The 13,745-nt window shown below is 38.5% G+C and overlaps 1 protein-coding gene across 2 annotated transcripts in view; it reads left to right on the top strand.

Moving 5' to 3' along the window:
* ITPR2 (inositol 1,4,5-trisphosphate receptor type 2) overlaps positions 1-13,745 on the top strand; it is a 271,369-nt gene that overhangs the window by 192,466 nt on the left and 65,158 nt on the right. For both annotated transcript variants that reach the window (XM_082784800.1, XM_082784799.1), the window contains 3 exons: positions 1,892-2,002; positions 8,322-8,417; positions 9,490-9,609. In XM_082784800.1, the coding sequence (XP_082640926.1) occupies positions 1,892-2,002; positions 8,322-8,417; positions 9,490-9,609 (327 nt within the window). The remainder of the gene's footprint in view (positions 1-1,891; positions 2,003-8,321; positions 8,418-9,489; positions 9,610-13,745) is intronic.

Raw genomic sequence — 13,745 nt, 5'->3', positions numbered from 1 at the left:
AAGCTGCATAAGAACAGATAAATTATTTCGAATCAGAACTAAAATCAGACTCTTCCTGTAGAATGTCAGCTTACATGTAGGGTTTCCAGTCCTTTTGGAGAGTTTTATGTCTTACGTCAGTGGGTCTATGGTTTAAATCTCACTTTATGAAACTTTGCATTTCAAGTCACAATTGTAGAAAGTACATTGCATACACTACTGTGATGGTTTTGTTTGTTTGTTTTTGTTCTGTTTTGTTTTTCCACTTTCATTCATTTTGCCTTTGTTTTTTATATCGTTTGCTAATATTTACTTCCCTGATTTAACCTAACTGCCACAGAGTTTAACTTACTGTTTTGCTATATTACCTATCAGCACTTTTAATTATGATATCAGCAGGAAAATGAATGAGGCTGAAGACCATGTTTCTAATCAAATATATAGTTCTGTGCCTTGCTTGATGCAGGCTTTTTAACTGTGGCTGTTGGTAGATGTCTCTATCGTGCTATGCTGAGGCAAGTAAAGAATGTACTTATATGCTGTTGTAATTGATTTGAAGAGAACAAAACTGTAGTAGAGTTGTCTGGATGAAATTTCAGAATTTTCACTATGGATTAGGAATGGAAAAATCAAAGTGGGCAAAAATACAAAGACACAATCTATTCTTGGTAGTAGAAATAGTTGAAGAAGTACATAGAGTATTAATGCTCATTCATTAACGTGCACAAATGAAGTGCAAAGTGCTTTTATCGCTGTTGCTGGTAATCAACTGCCTTTACTTAAAACTTTAAAAACAAGCAAAGAAGTAAAAGTATTTTAGTGGGCTAAATTTTAAACAGTCATATTCGATCCAGTAATTAATGGGGAAAAACATTTGCAAAAAGAGTAATTACAGGACTAGAAATGAGGAAAAACGGTTCTCAAGTTAATTTGTTCTCTAACTTTACAGAGAAACACTGATAATGCAAGGGAATGATTAGTTAGACTTATTATTTAGTCTTACCTGCTGCTGGGAAGTCACTCAGGATTACAGTTATGCTTGTGTACACCAACTGCAAATCTCATTCAGTGTATTTCAAAGGCAAATGCTCCACACTGTCATTTTCATCTGCTTTTTTGTTGTTGGTGGTGTTTTTTGTTTTGTTTTCTTTGTTCGTTTTTTGTTTGTTTGTTTGTTTGTTTGTTTGTTTTCCATCTCTCAAGCTTTCTGGAAAACTTCTCCTTTCGTATTGTTCTGTAAACCTGTTAGAAAAAAAATACCATACGCTTATACAGCTGACATTTATTGATGTGGCTTAGAAGGTCCAGAACTCCAGCTGTAAAAGCACTGGGGAAGTACAGTTGATCATATTTACAGTTTTGATTTCTGTGTGCAGAAATGTCCTTGTGTGCAGCATATGTCCAAATGAGTGTAGATAACCTTAATCTTTGCAAACAGGTTATGCTATAAGACAGTGATATTAATGCTGGTTGCTGAATGCAAATTTAGAATTTGAGTGTGCAAATTTGATTCAAGTGTGTCTTTTATGTTTGTATGTGTGTATCCAGCCAAATCTGGCAGTGCTCCTGTGGCTTGCTGTCTCTAACTTGTACCACTTGCTGCCTAATCCTGCATGACTCACTGCAAGCAAATTTTAGCTTGCACCACTTCTTTTCCAGTTGTATACCTCACTATTGGCAGTGTTGGGATTAGTTCTGTGCACCAAGTCTTCCTCAGCACAACTTGTGTCATGTTTTCAGGCTGCTCTGCTTTGGCTGGGAGGTTCATTGCAATCACAGGGTCATTCAAGTTTTGCACCCTTGTTTTGGAAATTTGCTGATGCGCATATTCTCTCTCTCTCCCCTCCTCACCCCTTTTTTTCTTTCCCTGTCTCCCTCCTCTCTCTATGACTGTTCTCTTCTCTTATTTTAGACCTGCATAGCCACCCATGAATCTAATGGGATTGATATTATAATTGCACTCATCTTGAATGACATAAACCCTCTTGGCAAATACTGCATGGACTTGGTGCTTCAGCTAAAGGTACAGTAAATGTAAACTTGTTTATTTAAATTTGAGTAATAAAAGAAGACATACCTATGCAAGAGCTCTAGGTGACCTGACATTTACTTAGTCTTATCATAGCATGATATACTCAGCAGCCCTGAAAAACAAGTGGTGCAAATGAATTCAAATCAGCTTAATCCACTTCAGTCCTTCTACAATAGGACTTTTGGCCAACTGTTGTGTTTGGGAGTACACCCTCAGCTTTTTTTAAAGAATCCTGTCAAATAGACATGATGTAGCTAGCATGAAGAGTACACATCGTGGGCACAAAATCTCATTGGATTGATAAACAGGTATACTGTTAAGGCAATGTAACATCAGACATTCTCTGTATATACTGAGTTCTGTGATTCTGTGGACTTAAACAAAATATTTGAGAAGGAGATGTTGTGAAAAAAAATATATATATATCAGATGACCTGTAATTAAGATGTCAAATGAAGTTGAAAATGTGGTTAAATTAAATTACATTTTATTTCCCTTCTCAGTGTTCTCTGAGGGAATGGTGAAGTGTAGAGTGGGACTGCTTGAATTTTGTTTTGTATTCTCTTGAGAATTGGATAGGTTCATAGATAAGTTTCTCTGGTCTGTGTGCCATCACATGCAGAGGGAAACTTTGCAGCTATACTGTCTGCCAAGTAGGGTAGAACACGTCCAGAAAGAACTTTAGATTATTGTCTTTTCTTGCCTTCTGAATGAAGTATTTCCATTGCAGATGGTCTGTTTCCTCCCCAAAACCAGCAAATACTTTGTGGTAGCTGCACTGCATCATATTGGCAACATTATGGATGTCTAATAAAATAATTAATATAGCCATATATCATGTACAATGAAACATTGAATCAACAATGTTTTACACATGATTTTAATAACTGTAATTACATGTTTGAATGGCAGTATAATTCAAGTCCTCCTCAAGCAAAACGCTTAAGCAGACATTTAACTTTGAACTTGGAGATAGTTCTTTTGAAGTCCAAATTTCAGTCTCTGTAAAGACCTAGCTATGTTCACTCCAGTGCCATTTTGATTTACTGTTACCACAAAACTCAAAAATGTTTGTAAAACATCTTTCCTATCTAATTCCCAAGACTGGAGTTTATTGGCATTGCTACAATGACCAGTTTGGCCATTTTCATGGGACACTATTTATGCCTCACTTACTTAAATAGCAGAAGTTGTAGTGAATGATATCAAAGGGTCAAATTGCGGAACTGATTATGGTGTTACAAAATCAGTGTCATTTAAGTTAGAACAGACATGTGGAGGTCACATAGTCCAACACCTCCACTCAAGCAAGGTCAGCTAGAGCAGGTGACCAGTTGGGTTTTATTATCTCCAAGGACAAAGATGCCACAACCCATCTGGGCAAACTTCCAGTGTTTGACCAACTTCAAAGTAAAAGAGTGTTAAGATGGAATTTCATTTATGTTTTAATTTGTGTCCATTACCTCTTGTGCTGTCACTGAGCACTACTGAGAAGAGCCTAGCTCCCTCTTCATTCTCTTCCATCAGGTATTTTTACTTGATAATACTTTATACTGATAAGATTCCCTTGAGCCCTCTCTTTTCCAGGCTGAACAGTCCCAGCTCCCCTCAGCTACTCCTAATGGAAAACTCATTTAACAGAGCAGCTCTTTGCTGGACTTGTTCTTGTAAGTCCATATTGTTTGTGTATTATGGAGCCCAGAATTGGATACAGTACTGAGCTAGATGTGATGTCAAGAGTTAGATGCAAATTAGGAATTTACTGGTGTGTGTTTTTTTTGTTTGTTTGTTTCTTTGTTTTTTTGAGTGACAATACATCCAAGTAATACAGCACTGAGTTTACCAGGTAATGTTTAGCCCTGGCAGTCTGTCAGTGCTTATAGACAACTCAGAAGTTGTAGATTTTGCAGTGAAAATACAAAATTTCAAGTATATAGTCCCACACATGCATAAAAACACATTTAGATGCTTTTTTCATGGAACACTACATACTGAACTCACACCCCTTTAACCAAAGCAAAGGCCATGCAGAATTATATTTTCGCATACCGTCCTAATTTGCCTTGTTTTGCACATACTTTGTGATGTGGTATTTAATTACATCTTCATGGATTATATTTTCCATTGGACTTTGGAATCATTTGGTGAGCAGGATAGACAATGTTCATTGAGTGAACAGATGTCCAATGTTCTGTTCTGCCTTTTGTTATTTGTTATGACCCTCCCAGCCTTTCTTGCTGACTAGTATTTAAGACCTGGTACAGCATATGATCTCAATATCTGCCACTCTGAGTAGTGGCAGGATGAAGAGACATTGTCAGTCTAGTAGCCCATGCAATTCCCTGGAAAAGGGTAGAGAGACTAATAAATGTCGTTTTGGCTTTTCTTGTAGTACTCTATAAGATGAAATGGGAACCCAGGAAAAGAAAAATGAAGGCCAGAAGTATTTGAGATATCCATTTTGTATCAACTGGGGACTGGTTCTTCATAGTACTAATATGTTCTGAAGAACTTTATGTTCTGTTTTCAAAGTATTGGACCTCTTTTCACCACTGATATCTGGGAATAGAAGCCAGGGTCTCATGGTTCTCAAAAGCATGCAGAAAATGAGAAACAAGTGGTTAAACAAGCATCTCAAAGTGAGGTGTAAGTGATCAGATAGAGAAGGGGAAGGAGAAAGTGACTTTTGAGTCAGAAATTTCCTTCTTTGGGGCAAAAATCTAGAGGATGTGCCTGCTTGCTGTACTTCTAGGTACACCACTTTTTCAGAGTCAGTAGCAAGAAGCTGGCTACTAATGGTAGTAAGATCAACCCACCCTTTACCTTTCTTCACTTCACAGAAGCTGCAGTAGGATTCTCTCCACCCTAAGGATTGCCTGCACTGGGAATGGCTTCAAGCCCTCCTCAGCCATGAACGAATAGACTGAGGCCTCTTTCCATTGTTTCCACTTTTTACTTCTCAAGCTTCCTGATAGCCTGTCTTGTCCCCTTCCCTTCTCATTCTGAGATCCTACCAGTGCTGCCACAACTGACTTGGTCACTCACCATTGTAAGCGAACTCTGCAGCAGAATGCATCCAGTTTTTCAGAGCAGCACCCTGCTAGGAGTCTCTCACTTTCTGTCTTTTCCTTCCCCCAATGCCATTCAATGTATTTGCTCAAGTTTCGCTATGTAGATTGCAAGGTGAAGAATCTGGCTAGACCTTTCTAGTGGACAGTCCTGATTTGATTTGAGAAAGAAAAGGGTGGCTATGGAAAAATTCATATGGCATCCCATTATCCTTCAGCCAGTCCCAGTCTGATCTTCTCATCCATTGTTCTTTGTCCTTATCTCATTTTTGTGTTTGCAAGCTTAGTCTTCTCTCTCCTGGCTTTTCACTCAACTTCCAGTCTCCTCTCCTAGAAGGTCCTAGTTCCTCAGTCATGTAGGAATCCTCATTCTATTCTTCCATTCTCCTTCCATCTTTCCTTTCTTCTGCTGCTGACTTTTAATCGTACAATCCTCCAGTTCTTTATCCAGCTGTCTTAATATAGTTGTATTGAGTTCTCCTCATGCATTCTCATATATTTTTCTCATTTTCACACATTCTCTGAAACTCAGTACCAGATATTTCCTTTTGTGCTGCCCATGAGATAGTCTAGACTTAATTCAGTTGCACACAAAAGTACTATTTGAATTGCCTGTGTGCATCTTGCCTGGCTTCCAAGTGCTGCTCCACAAGAGTATGGGTTTCTTATTTCAGAAACCCACCCAAAGCTAGAAGCTATGGCATCAGACTTAGAAAATAGTTTCTAATTCTGTTTGGTTCACTGGCTTCAGGTGTTTTCCTAGCCAGTCCTACCTTCATCCATACTTCCTCTGTTCCATTTTGTGTTTTCCTCCAATAAACTTATGTCCCTGTTCAGTCTCCCTTTTATCCAAGTTCTTCTTTCAACATCTTTCAAAGCAGGCAGTCCTTCCCTCCACGTTCCATAAACTTCGGCAAGTACTTATGAGCAAACACAGACTGGAAACTGCTCGGAAGTATCTGTTGTTCCCCATGCTGGAGCATACTATTCAGAAGTACCTTGTCAAGCTGGAGAAATAATCTGATAAGAACCTCATGAACTTGGAAAAAGGCAAACACAAAGTCTTGCATCTGGGATGGATTAACCTGTGCAATAGTACAGGCAGAGTACTAAATGACTGAAAAGCAGCTTTGTAGAAATAGATGGTTGTCCTGGTTGAGAAGTTAAGCATGAGTCAGCAGTATACCCTTGTAGCAGGAAACCCAACCACATCTTGGGCTGTATTTGCGGGAGTGCAGCCAGCAGGTTGAGGGAAGTGATCTTTCACTTTTGTTTGACACTAGACTGCATCTGAAGTACCTTGCCTATTTGGGAGCTCTGTGGTGTGGGAAAGGCATTGAGGTACTGGACTGATTGCAGTGGAGTGCTGTTAAACTGATGTATGAGGTAAGAGGTTCAGCCTGCACCAGATATGGCTTCAAGGAGACCTCTTGATGCAACCACCACAGGAGTAGCACAGAAAAGGTACAGCCAGACGTCTCTTGGAGATGCATAGTGGAAAGGTGGGGGACAATGAACACAAGCTGGAGTGTGGGAAACTCTAATTAGATACAAGAAAAAATTATTTTCTTGTGAAGGTCATCAAGCTGGGAACTGGTGCCCAGGCAGGCTGTGAGGTCCTTCTTTGGAGGTGTTCAGACCTCAGCTTCACACAGTCCTGTGCAGGGGCTTTGAGCAAGGGCTGGGGCTGCTGAAAAGATCAGTCCAGAGGCAAGCCTTGAACACATGTCTATGTGGTCCAACCTGCCTGATTCTGTGCAGAATCTTTTTGTAACAAAAAGAAAGCCTGTGGGCTTTTAATTGTGAAAATCTAGAAAGTTTCTACAGTGCAGTATTGAAATCATAATTTAAAAAATACTTACCAGTTGGACAAATTTGTCTGGGTACCCTGGCGACTACAACTTGAATTGTTATGTTATCTTAGCCTCTAGGGCCCCACATTTTCAGCTCTGCTATCAAGAACTGGAGATACAAAGACTGCTTAAAACAGAAGTTCCTTGAACATGCGGAAAATAACATATTTTTTTTTGCCTCAGTCTCAAAAGCAACTGAACCCTTTCCCTCTGAAATTGTCCTTGCTAATTGTCTGAGGCACACCCTTGCTGTGAGAAATTTCAGTTTGAATTGCTAACATTTGGCAATAAGCAGCTGAGAACAAGGTTATATAATGGGTTTAGAGTTTTACTAGCTCCTACCTGTACTGCAGTCTACATGCATGTAATCAAACAGCTCAGTCTGCTGTTAGGAGGGATGAGGGGATATTCCCCAATGGTACGTGCAACACGTGGACCAAGGCAAACACACTGTGCCAGAAAGCAGTCAGTAGCTAAGAAGCCTCACCAAACAGGTGAATGTGGGCATGGTGTCTCTGCAGTTTACAAATATAAACAGATTTAGCTCTTGTACCACCACCTCCAGCAAGGTGTTGAGTTACAGGGAAGTGAAACAACTTACCCAGAATCACACAGGAAGCTTCTGGCTGAGCTAGGAACTGAAGTGTTGTGCACTTTGTAAGCACTGTTAAGGTGCTTAAACCTCCAAAACCATTCTTTCACTCCTATTCACAACAATTGATCTAACTGGAAGTAAGACACGTCTCCAAAGTCTAAAGCATTATTGGGTTATAGCTGCTGAAGCTCACGATATTTAATCTGTGGGAAAGATCTCAATTAAAAGCAACCTGTTGTCAGAGTGAAGGATATCTTTTATATATTCCCCGAAGAATATATGATAGTGAAACAAAATTCCAGGAATGTATGAAAACAGTTTATTTTATAGCACTTCAAATAATAATGAATTAGGGTTTAGAAAAAACATAGGGGAAGAAAACCTGCCTGAATGATGGAACCTTTTGTCTAATACACTTTGTAATTACCTCTGCTGAGTATTGTTTTAACAGAATGCTGTGACAAAAATTGCTAGGTGGGCAATAAGAAAAGGAAATGGGATTTCATTTCTTGTGCACAGTATAGAACAGAACTATGTATTTAAGTCAGATTTTTTTTTAATATTTAAAATGCTTCCTCAAATGTAGTGTGCTGGGTTAGTTAGTCTTACGGTATGCTGACATTAAAATGGGAGAAAAGCCCTATTAAATATGTCAGTAGAATAAAAGATGCAAGTAGTCTAAAATCTTATCCACTAAAAAAGTGGTCCCGGTAATCTCAATTAAAACAAATGCAAGGATCGTTAATCCATGAAATAGATTTTAAATTTACATTAACTTGTTCTTGTATCTTTAGAACAATGCCTCCAAGCTCTTGCTGGCTATTATGGAAAGCAGGCATGACAGTGAGAATGCGGAAAGAATCCTTTTCAACATGAGACCAAGGGAACTGGTGAGAAAACTTCTGAATATTCATAAATCTTTGGCTGAAAAAAATCTGTCATTAAAACATTTTAAAATGATCTGCATCTAGGTTGAAGAGTTGGCAGCATATAGTGACACAATGTATCAGGATAGTACTCATTCACAAAAGTACTTTAAAAGGATCGAGCATGCATGATTTCAGTCTTTACGACTTCATTATTTTTATCCATTCCAAGCACTTTTCTGTAATTGTTTCTTAACTAAATTATCATACTCTGGTAGACTGTCTTCAAGTACACTTTGTCATGGGCTGGGAAATTAAGCTTGTACAGTTTGTGAAACAGTACTAACAGAAGTGTGTGCATATGCATTTATATATACATCTCATGAACAAACAACAAAAGTTACAAACAGTTATTGCTGTGTTTTGGAATAGGTGTGATACTTGTATAGGTCTCCAAGAATGTTAAATAGATTGGAAGCCTGGAGAAATTGTTTCCAAACAAATGGACCATGTAGCAACAGTGACTGGAAAACCTGTTTTGTGGAGAGATCTGTGGGCATCAGCAGGATCAGGCCCTTTCTGGGGAATGGAGGACTTTTCCCCTTGTTTGGAATTACCCCAGTGCCCTGCCCAGATCTGTATCTTCCTTTCCTTTTTGGCTTTGTTTGTTGTTTGTTTGTTTGTTTTTATTTTGTTTCTGTTAAACTATAAGGAGAGCTCTGAGTTGCATTGCAGCCTGCTCTATCCACAGAGGGATCGCACCTGCCCTGTAACTGCCAAAAGGCACTACCTGTGCTACCTGTTGATCTGTCTTTAAAACATCTGTGAAAATACCTTCTCAAAAAGACTCAACATTCCTGTTCCTTTCTCATGGTTGCAGTTTTGCTGATGAGAAGTGTAGCAGTTTGGAGCTTCATAAATACTTCAAGCTCTTCTTTATTCAGAAAGTGTTTCCCAGACTGCTCACTCTTCTTTTAGAACTGCAGGGCACCCATCCAAGCTTGTACTGAACAAAGTGAATGTGTTCAAACACCATGTGCTTTTTCCCTGAGGATGACATTTATTTAATCTCTCCTTGGTTTGGCTTGTGTTGCAGGTGGATGTGATGAAGAATGCATATAACCAAGGCCTAGAATGTGACCATGAGGAGGAGAATGGAGATGATGGCATCTCCCCAAAAGATGTTGGCCATAATATCTATATTTTGGCACATCAGGTATGTCTTGTTGTGAAACCACTTCCAGAAAAGTGTTAAATGCTTAAATTCCACACAAAACTTGTATGATCAAAAATCCTTTCTTGTGATTTCTGTCTCACATTTGTGTACTACATGACCTTAGCTGGAAGGCTGCTGATAGCAGGACAAGTAAGCAGTCTCACTGTAAGAGTAGGCAGTATGAGGAATTTGGTAAGCACTATTTGTGTGAAATAATAATGTAGAGCAGAGCAATTAATGTACACGTAGCTTTGTCTTTCGTTAACAGATCACATATATCAATCAAATCGTAAATCAAGTTATTATTTCTATATTCTAATTAATAGCTTCAGTAGTGGTATCAAGTAAACTTGAATTGAAAAGATTGACATTATTTTAGATATATTAATTACTCAGCCAATAAGAATAATTGGGCCTCTTTACTGTTGTCTCCATCTGTATTATGTTGTAGTGCCCTCAAGCTTTTTCTGATCACTTTTTCTTCTCTCATGGAAAAGATAGAATGTACGCTGATGTTTAATGAGATACTCATTTTTCAGAGCAGTTGGTATCAAAAATAGTTTCTTCATTTTTCAGTCACATTAAGAAATTTGATTGAAAGATTTTTTTAATCAAAAAAATAAAGACCACATATTTCTTCATTATATCATAAATGATAGCATTTGGTATTTCAGGGGATGTGTTTTTAAAAATGTTTTACTAAGTAAGAAGAGATAAATAGAAATAAAGGGAGTGTTCTTTATTATTATACTTGTTAAGTGTTTTCTGTTTATTCATTATACTTAAGTGTTTTTAGGAATTAAATACTTAGTGGAAAAAGAAAGGAAAGCAATCTTCTGAATTATGCTCACATGCTTGCAGAACATTTGTCTTAAGTCTTATTCTCATGTTGTTGCTATGGATGACCATGCTCAACTCTTGTTTTGTATATAGGTCTGTACATAAGATACCCATCAAAGATCACAGTACTTTTGGAAAGTATCTGTAGCTTCTTACATTGTATGACTATTTACTCCATGTATCAATGCTTATAATGAAAATTTAAGTGTCTGCCAAATCAAAATGTCAGTATTTTATGTCTTCTGCTTACAGCTTGTGTTAAATGACTTAGCAGTGTTCATGTCAATGGCAAATAAATTTTGAGGAGTAGAATATAGACCTAAAACCATATATGTAGTGACCACTGGGGTCATTTTACCAGAGAGGTCACTACTAAGTGTACACTAGTTAGCTGACATGTAGAGTGAATTCTGTCCCTAGACAAGTATTTGTGTGCCAGGGAAGCTCATCAATCTCTCCATAGCTGTTCCAAATGCTTCATCTGTAGTGGGTGTTTTGGTTGTGTAAGGCTCATGGCAGCAATTTACTGTGCTAATTCTCATTCTGTAAAATTAAATAGCATGATTTGCTCTGTATGCTGTAAAAAATTACCATCTTTTTACAAAAATTACTGTTTTCATCATCTTCCCATAATACTGTGCGTGTGTCTGTTTATAATGGCTTTGCAGACATGTCAAGCCCCATATCAAAACAGAGCAATGGAAGGGCAGGCAATCTGGGGAGTTTCCCTCTTCTCTGCTAATGAAAAGCTATGATTCTTGGCATAGAACTGCTGCTGATCCTTGACCCCAAACTCTTTCCACGTGTGCCCTTTTACTTGTTCTGGGATGGGCAGGATGTGAAGTTAGTCCCTCCTCAGTAAATCCATTGTTGCTGGGTTCCTTTTCTGGTTCAACTCTAACCGCCCTCTTCTGCTTTGCTGTATCTGAGGGGCTTATTGGTGTCTGGGCCTTCCACTCAGCTTAGCCAACCTAATTTACATAACATGTATTTGCTGTACTCCTTACAGTTTCACAGTCCATCTGACTTTGTTTTTTTCCTACAAACAGCATGGATCTTCAGTCACTTTCCTGACACTTGCATGTGACCACTTGTTCTAGTTACAGCTTTTTGGTCCCTCTGTATTAGCAGAATCAAGACCAAGAGTTCCTCTTTTGCTGTTAGAGCCTTCAAACACAGACAGTTTATTTTGGGGAGCCTAGACTTTCATTTTTTGTCGTTGCACTTTTCAGGGCTCTGGTGGGTTCTGCATTTTGCCACCACTACATCCTTCCTTGCCCTTCCTGTGGCTGATTTTACCAGACGCAAAAGGCATTCTTGTAAATGTTTGACCCACAGTGCATAGAAACTTTTAAATATGTCACAAGCAAGGCTGAGATTTCTGTTATTAAATATTCTTCACACCCTCTCAGCCCCCACCCCAAATGCACATGCAGGCATATGTATGCACGTGCATACACACACACACAGGCAGACACAGATAGCCTGGGACACAGTGGTAAGATATTAAATGTTAATTGTGCTAAGTCATAACAGTTACCACTTCTTTTCCAAATCTTTCTTTGTCCTCCTTCCCTTTACGTTTTCATCCTTCTCCAGCCTGCCACATGCAGTAGCTGTACTGCTCACCTTGCACTGGCTTCAGGGCTGTCTGGGTACTGCTATTCCCTACTTTTCCTGTTCAATGTATTATGAGCAGAGAATGGAACAGCACTAAAAGAAGAACTGAATTATCAATGAGGAACTTACCCTAAATTGCACCTTCACTCTGCAGCTTGGTTTTAGGGCAAGGACTCATTCCAGATGTAGCTCTTCCGCAGCCTCAAGCACAAGCTGATGCATGAGGTTACATCCTGGAAAAATAAGACTGTTATTGCTAAAGACTGGTCACAATTCTCTTGAAAATCTATGGAGAAGATTTTTTTTCTTTGTCTTGTTCAAATGTCATGTTCAGAGCCAAACCTTGAACTTGACATTCCTAATTTCTTACAGTAGTCTCAGGTGAATACCAGTGGTATGTTACAGATAGTTCCATCAGTTCTTATACCTCTTCTTTTCAAGCTTCAGTCAAGAGTAATTGCTGTGGTGTTTCTGTTGCTGTCCTTTTTAAAAGATCCTGTTAAAGCAGGCTATGCTTTGTTTTGCAAAGCTAGGAAGGCCGTCATCAAAGAAATTTTGTCTTGATGTGATGTCTCTGTAGAGTTTACAAAAGCTTTTGACATAGTAGGACACGACACTTGAATACTTAGTCTAATGCTTCTGCACCAGAGGTGAATAGGAGAATCAAGTTTTTAAATGGCTACAAAAATGAAATCTTAAAAGGCCAAATAAATCCTCTGGCTTTTCAGATGACTGCTTGAGCTTCATAGCTGTTAGTTATAAAAAAGTATTTCAGCAGTTCGTAAACTAAAAAAGCTCTATAGGAGTTAGTAGTATTTCTCTGAAGTTCATAACCCCTTTACATTTACTATAAAATAAGAAAATGCAGTAGTTATAACCACAGGCTTCTATAGATTGCATGCATGTATATATGTACTTCTGTTAACAACATATACTTTAGAGTGTTTCTCTGTGTTTTGCTGCTAGTTGCAAACTCTCTAAATCAGGCATGAAGCCCTAGCTAATGCACTGTATCTTTCAGCAGGAGTGTATTCATGAGGCTTAGAGAACATTAAATAAATTTACATAGCTTCTAGTCAGCTTGCAGCTTGGGAAGAATGCACTTTCATCTGCCTGTAGAACTGTGTAGACATGTCCTTGATCTAGAAGGATGTGAGTAGGTAAGCAGTAGGGAAGCAAATTATGGTACTACAACAAAATTTTCAATGCTTTGCGACTACCTATCTGGTTCCCAAAGCTTTTACGGGAGTATGAAAGTACTGACCTAATGTGGCATCCCTTTCATGGTGCATGTTCTGAGACTCTCAGATGAGCAAAATGTTCACTCAAATGCTTAATTTTAAGCACATGCTTAAATGCCTTGCTGGAGAAGGAGCATAGGTCTTAAAATTCCACAGTACATTGTAGCCTCCAGCTGAATAGGAGGAGTTTTAATGAGGTTAAGCTAAAATTTTATTGAAATCCCAAGGGAGTACCAAAACTACTTACATAAATACGATAATTTCCTAATGGCCCTAAGACTTACTGAAAAAACATTTCCTCCACCCTATGAAGTTAGAAGAAGTTGACACTGCCTGTTGATATCAATGCAGGTATATGGCATAAATAAGCACAAACTTGATCTAGTTTATATTCTGATAAACTAACATCGTTGGAAATTCCCTTTCATTGATAAA

The sequence above is a fragment of the Aythya marila genome (assembly GCF_965140915.1).
Source record: "Aythya marila genome assembly, chromosome: 1".
NCBI classification, from domain to species: Eukaryota; Metazoa; Chordata; class Aves; order Anseriformes; family Anatidae; genus Aythya; species Aythya marila.
The sequence above is the reverse complement of the archived record's forward strand: the minus strand, read 5'-3'. Positions and strand labels throughout refer to the sequence as shown.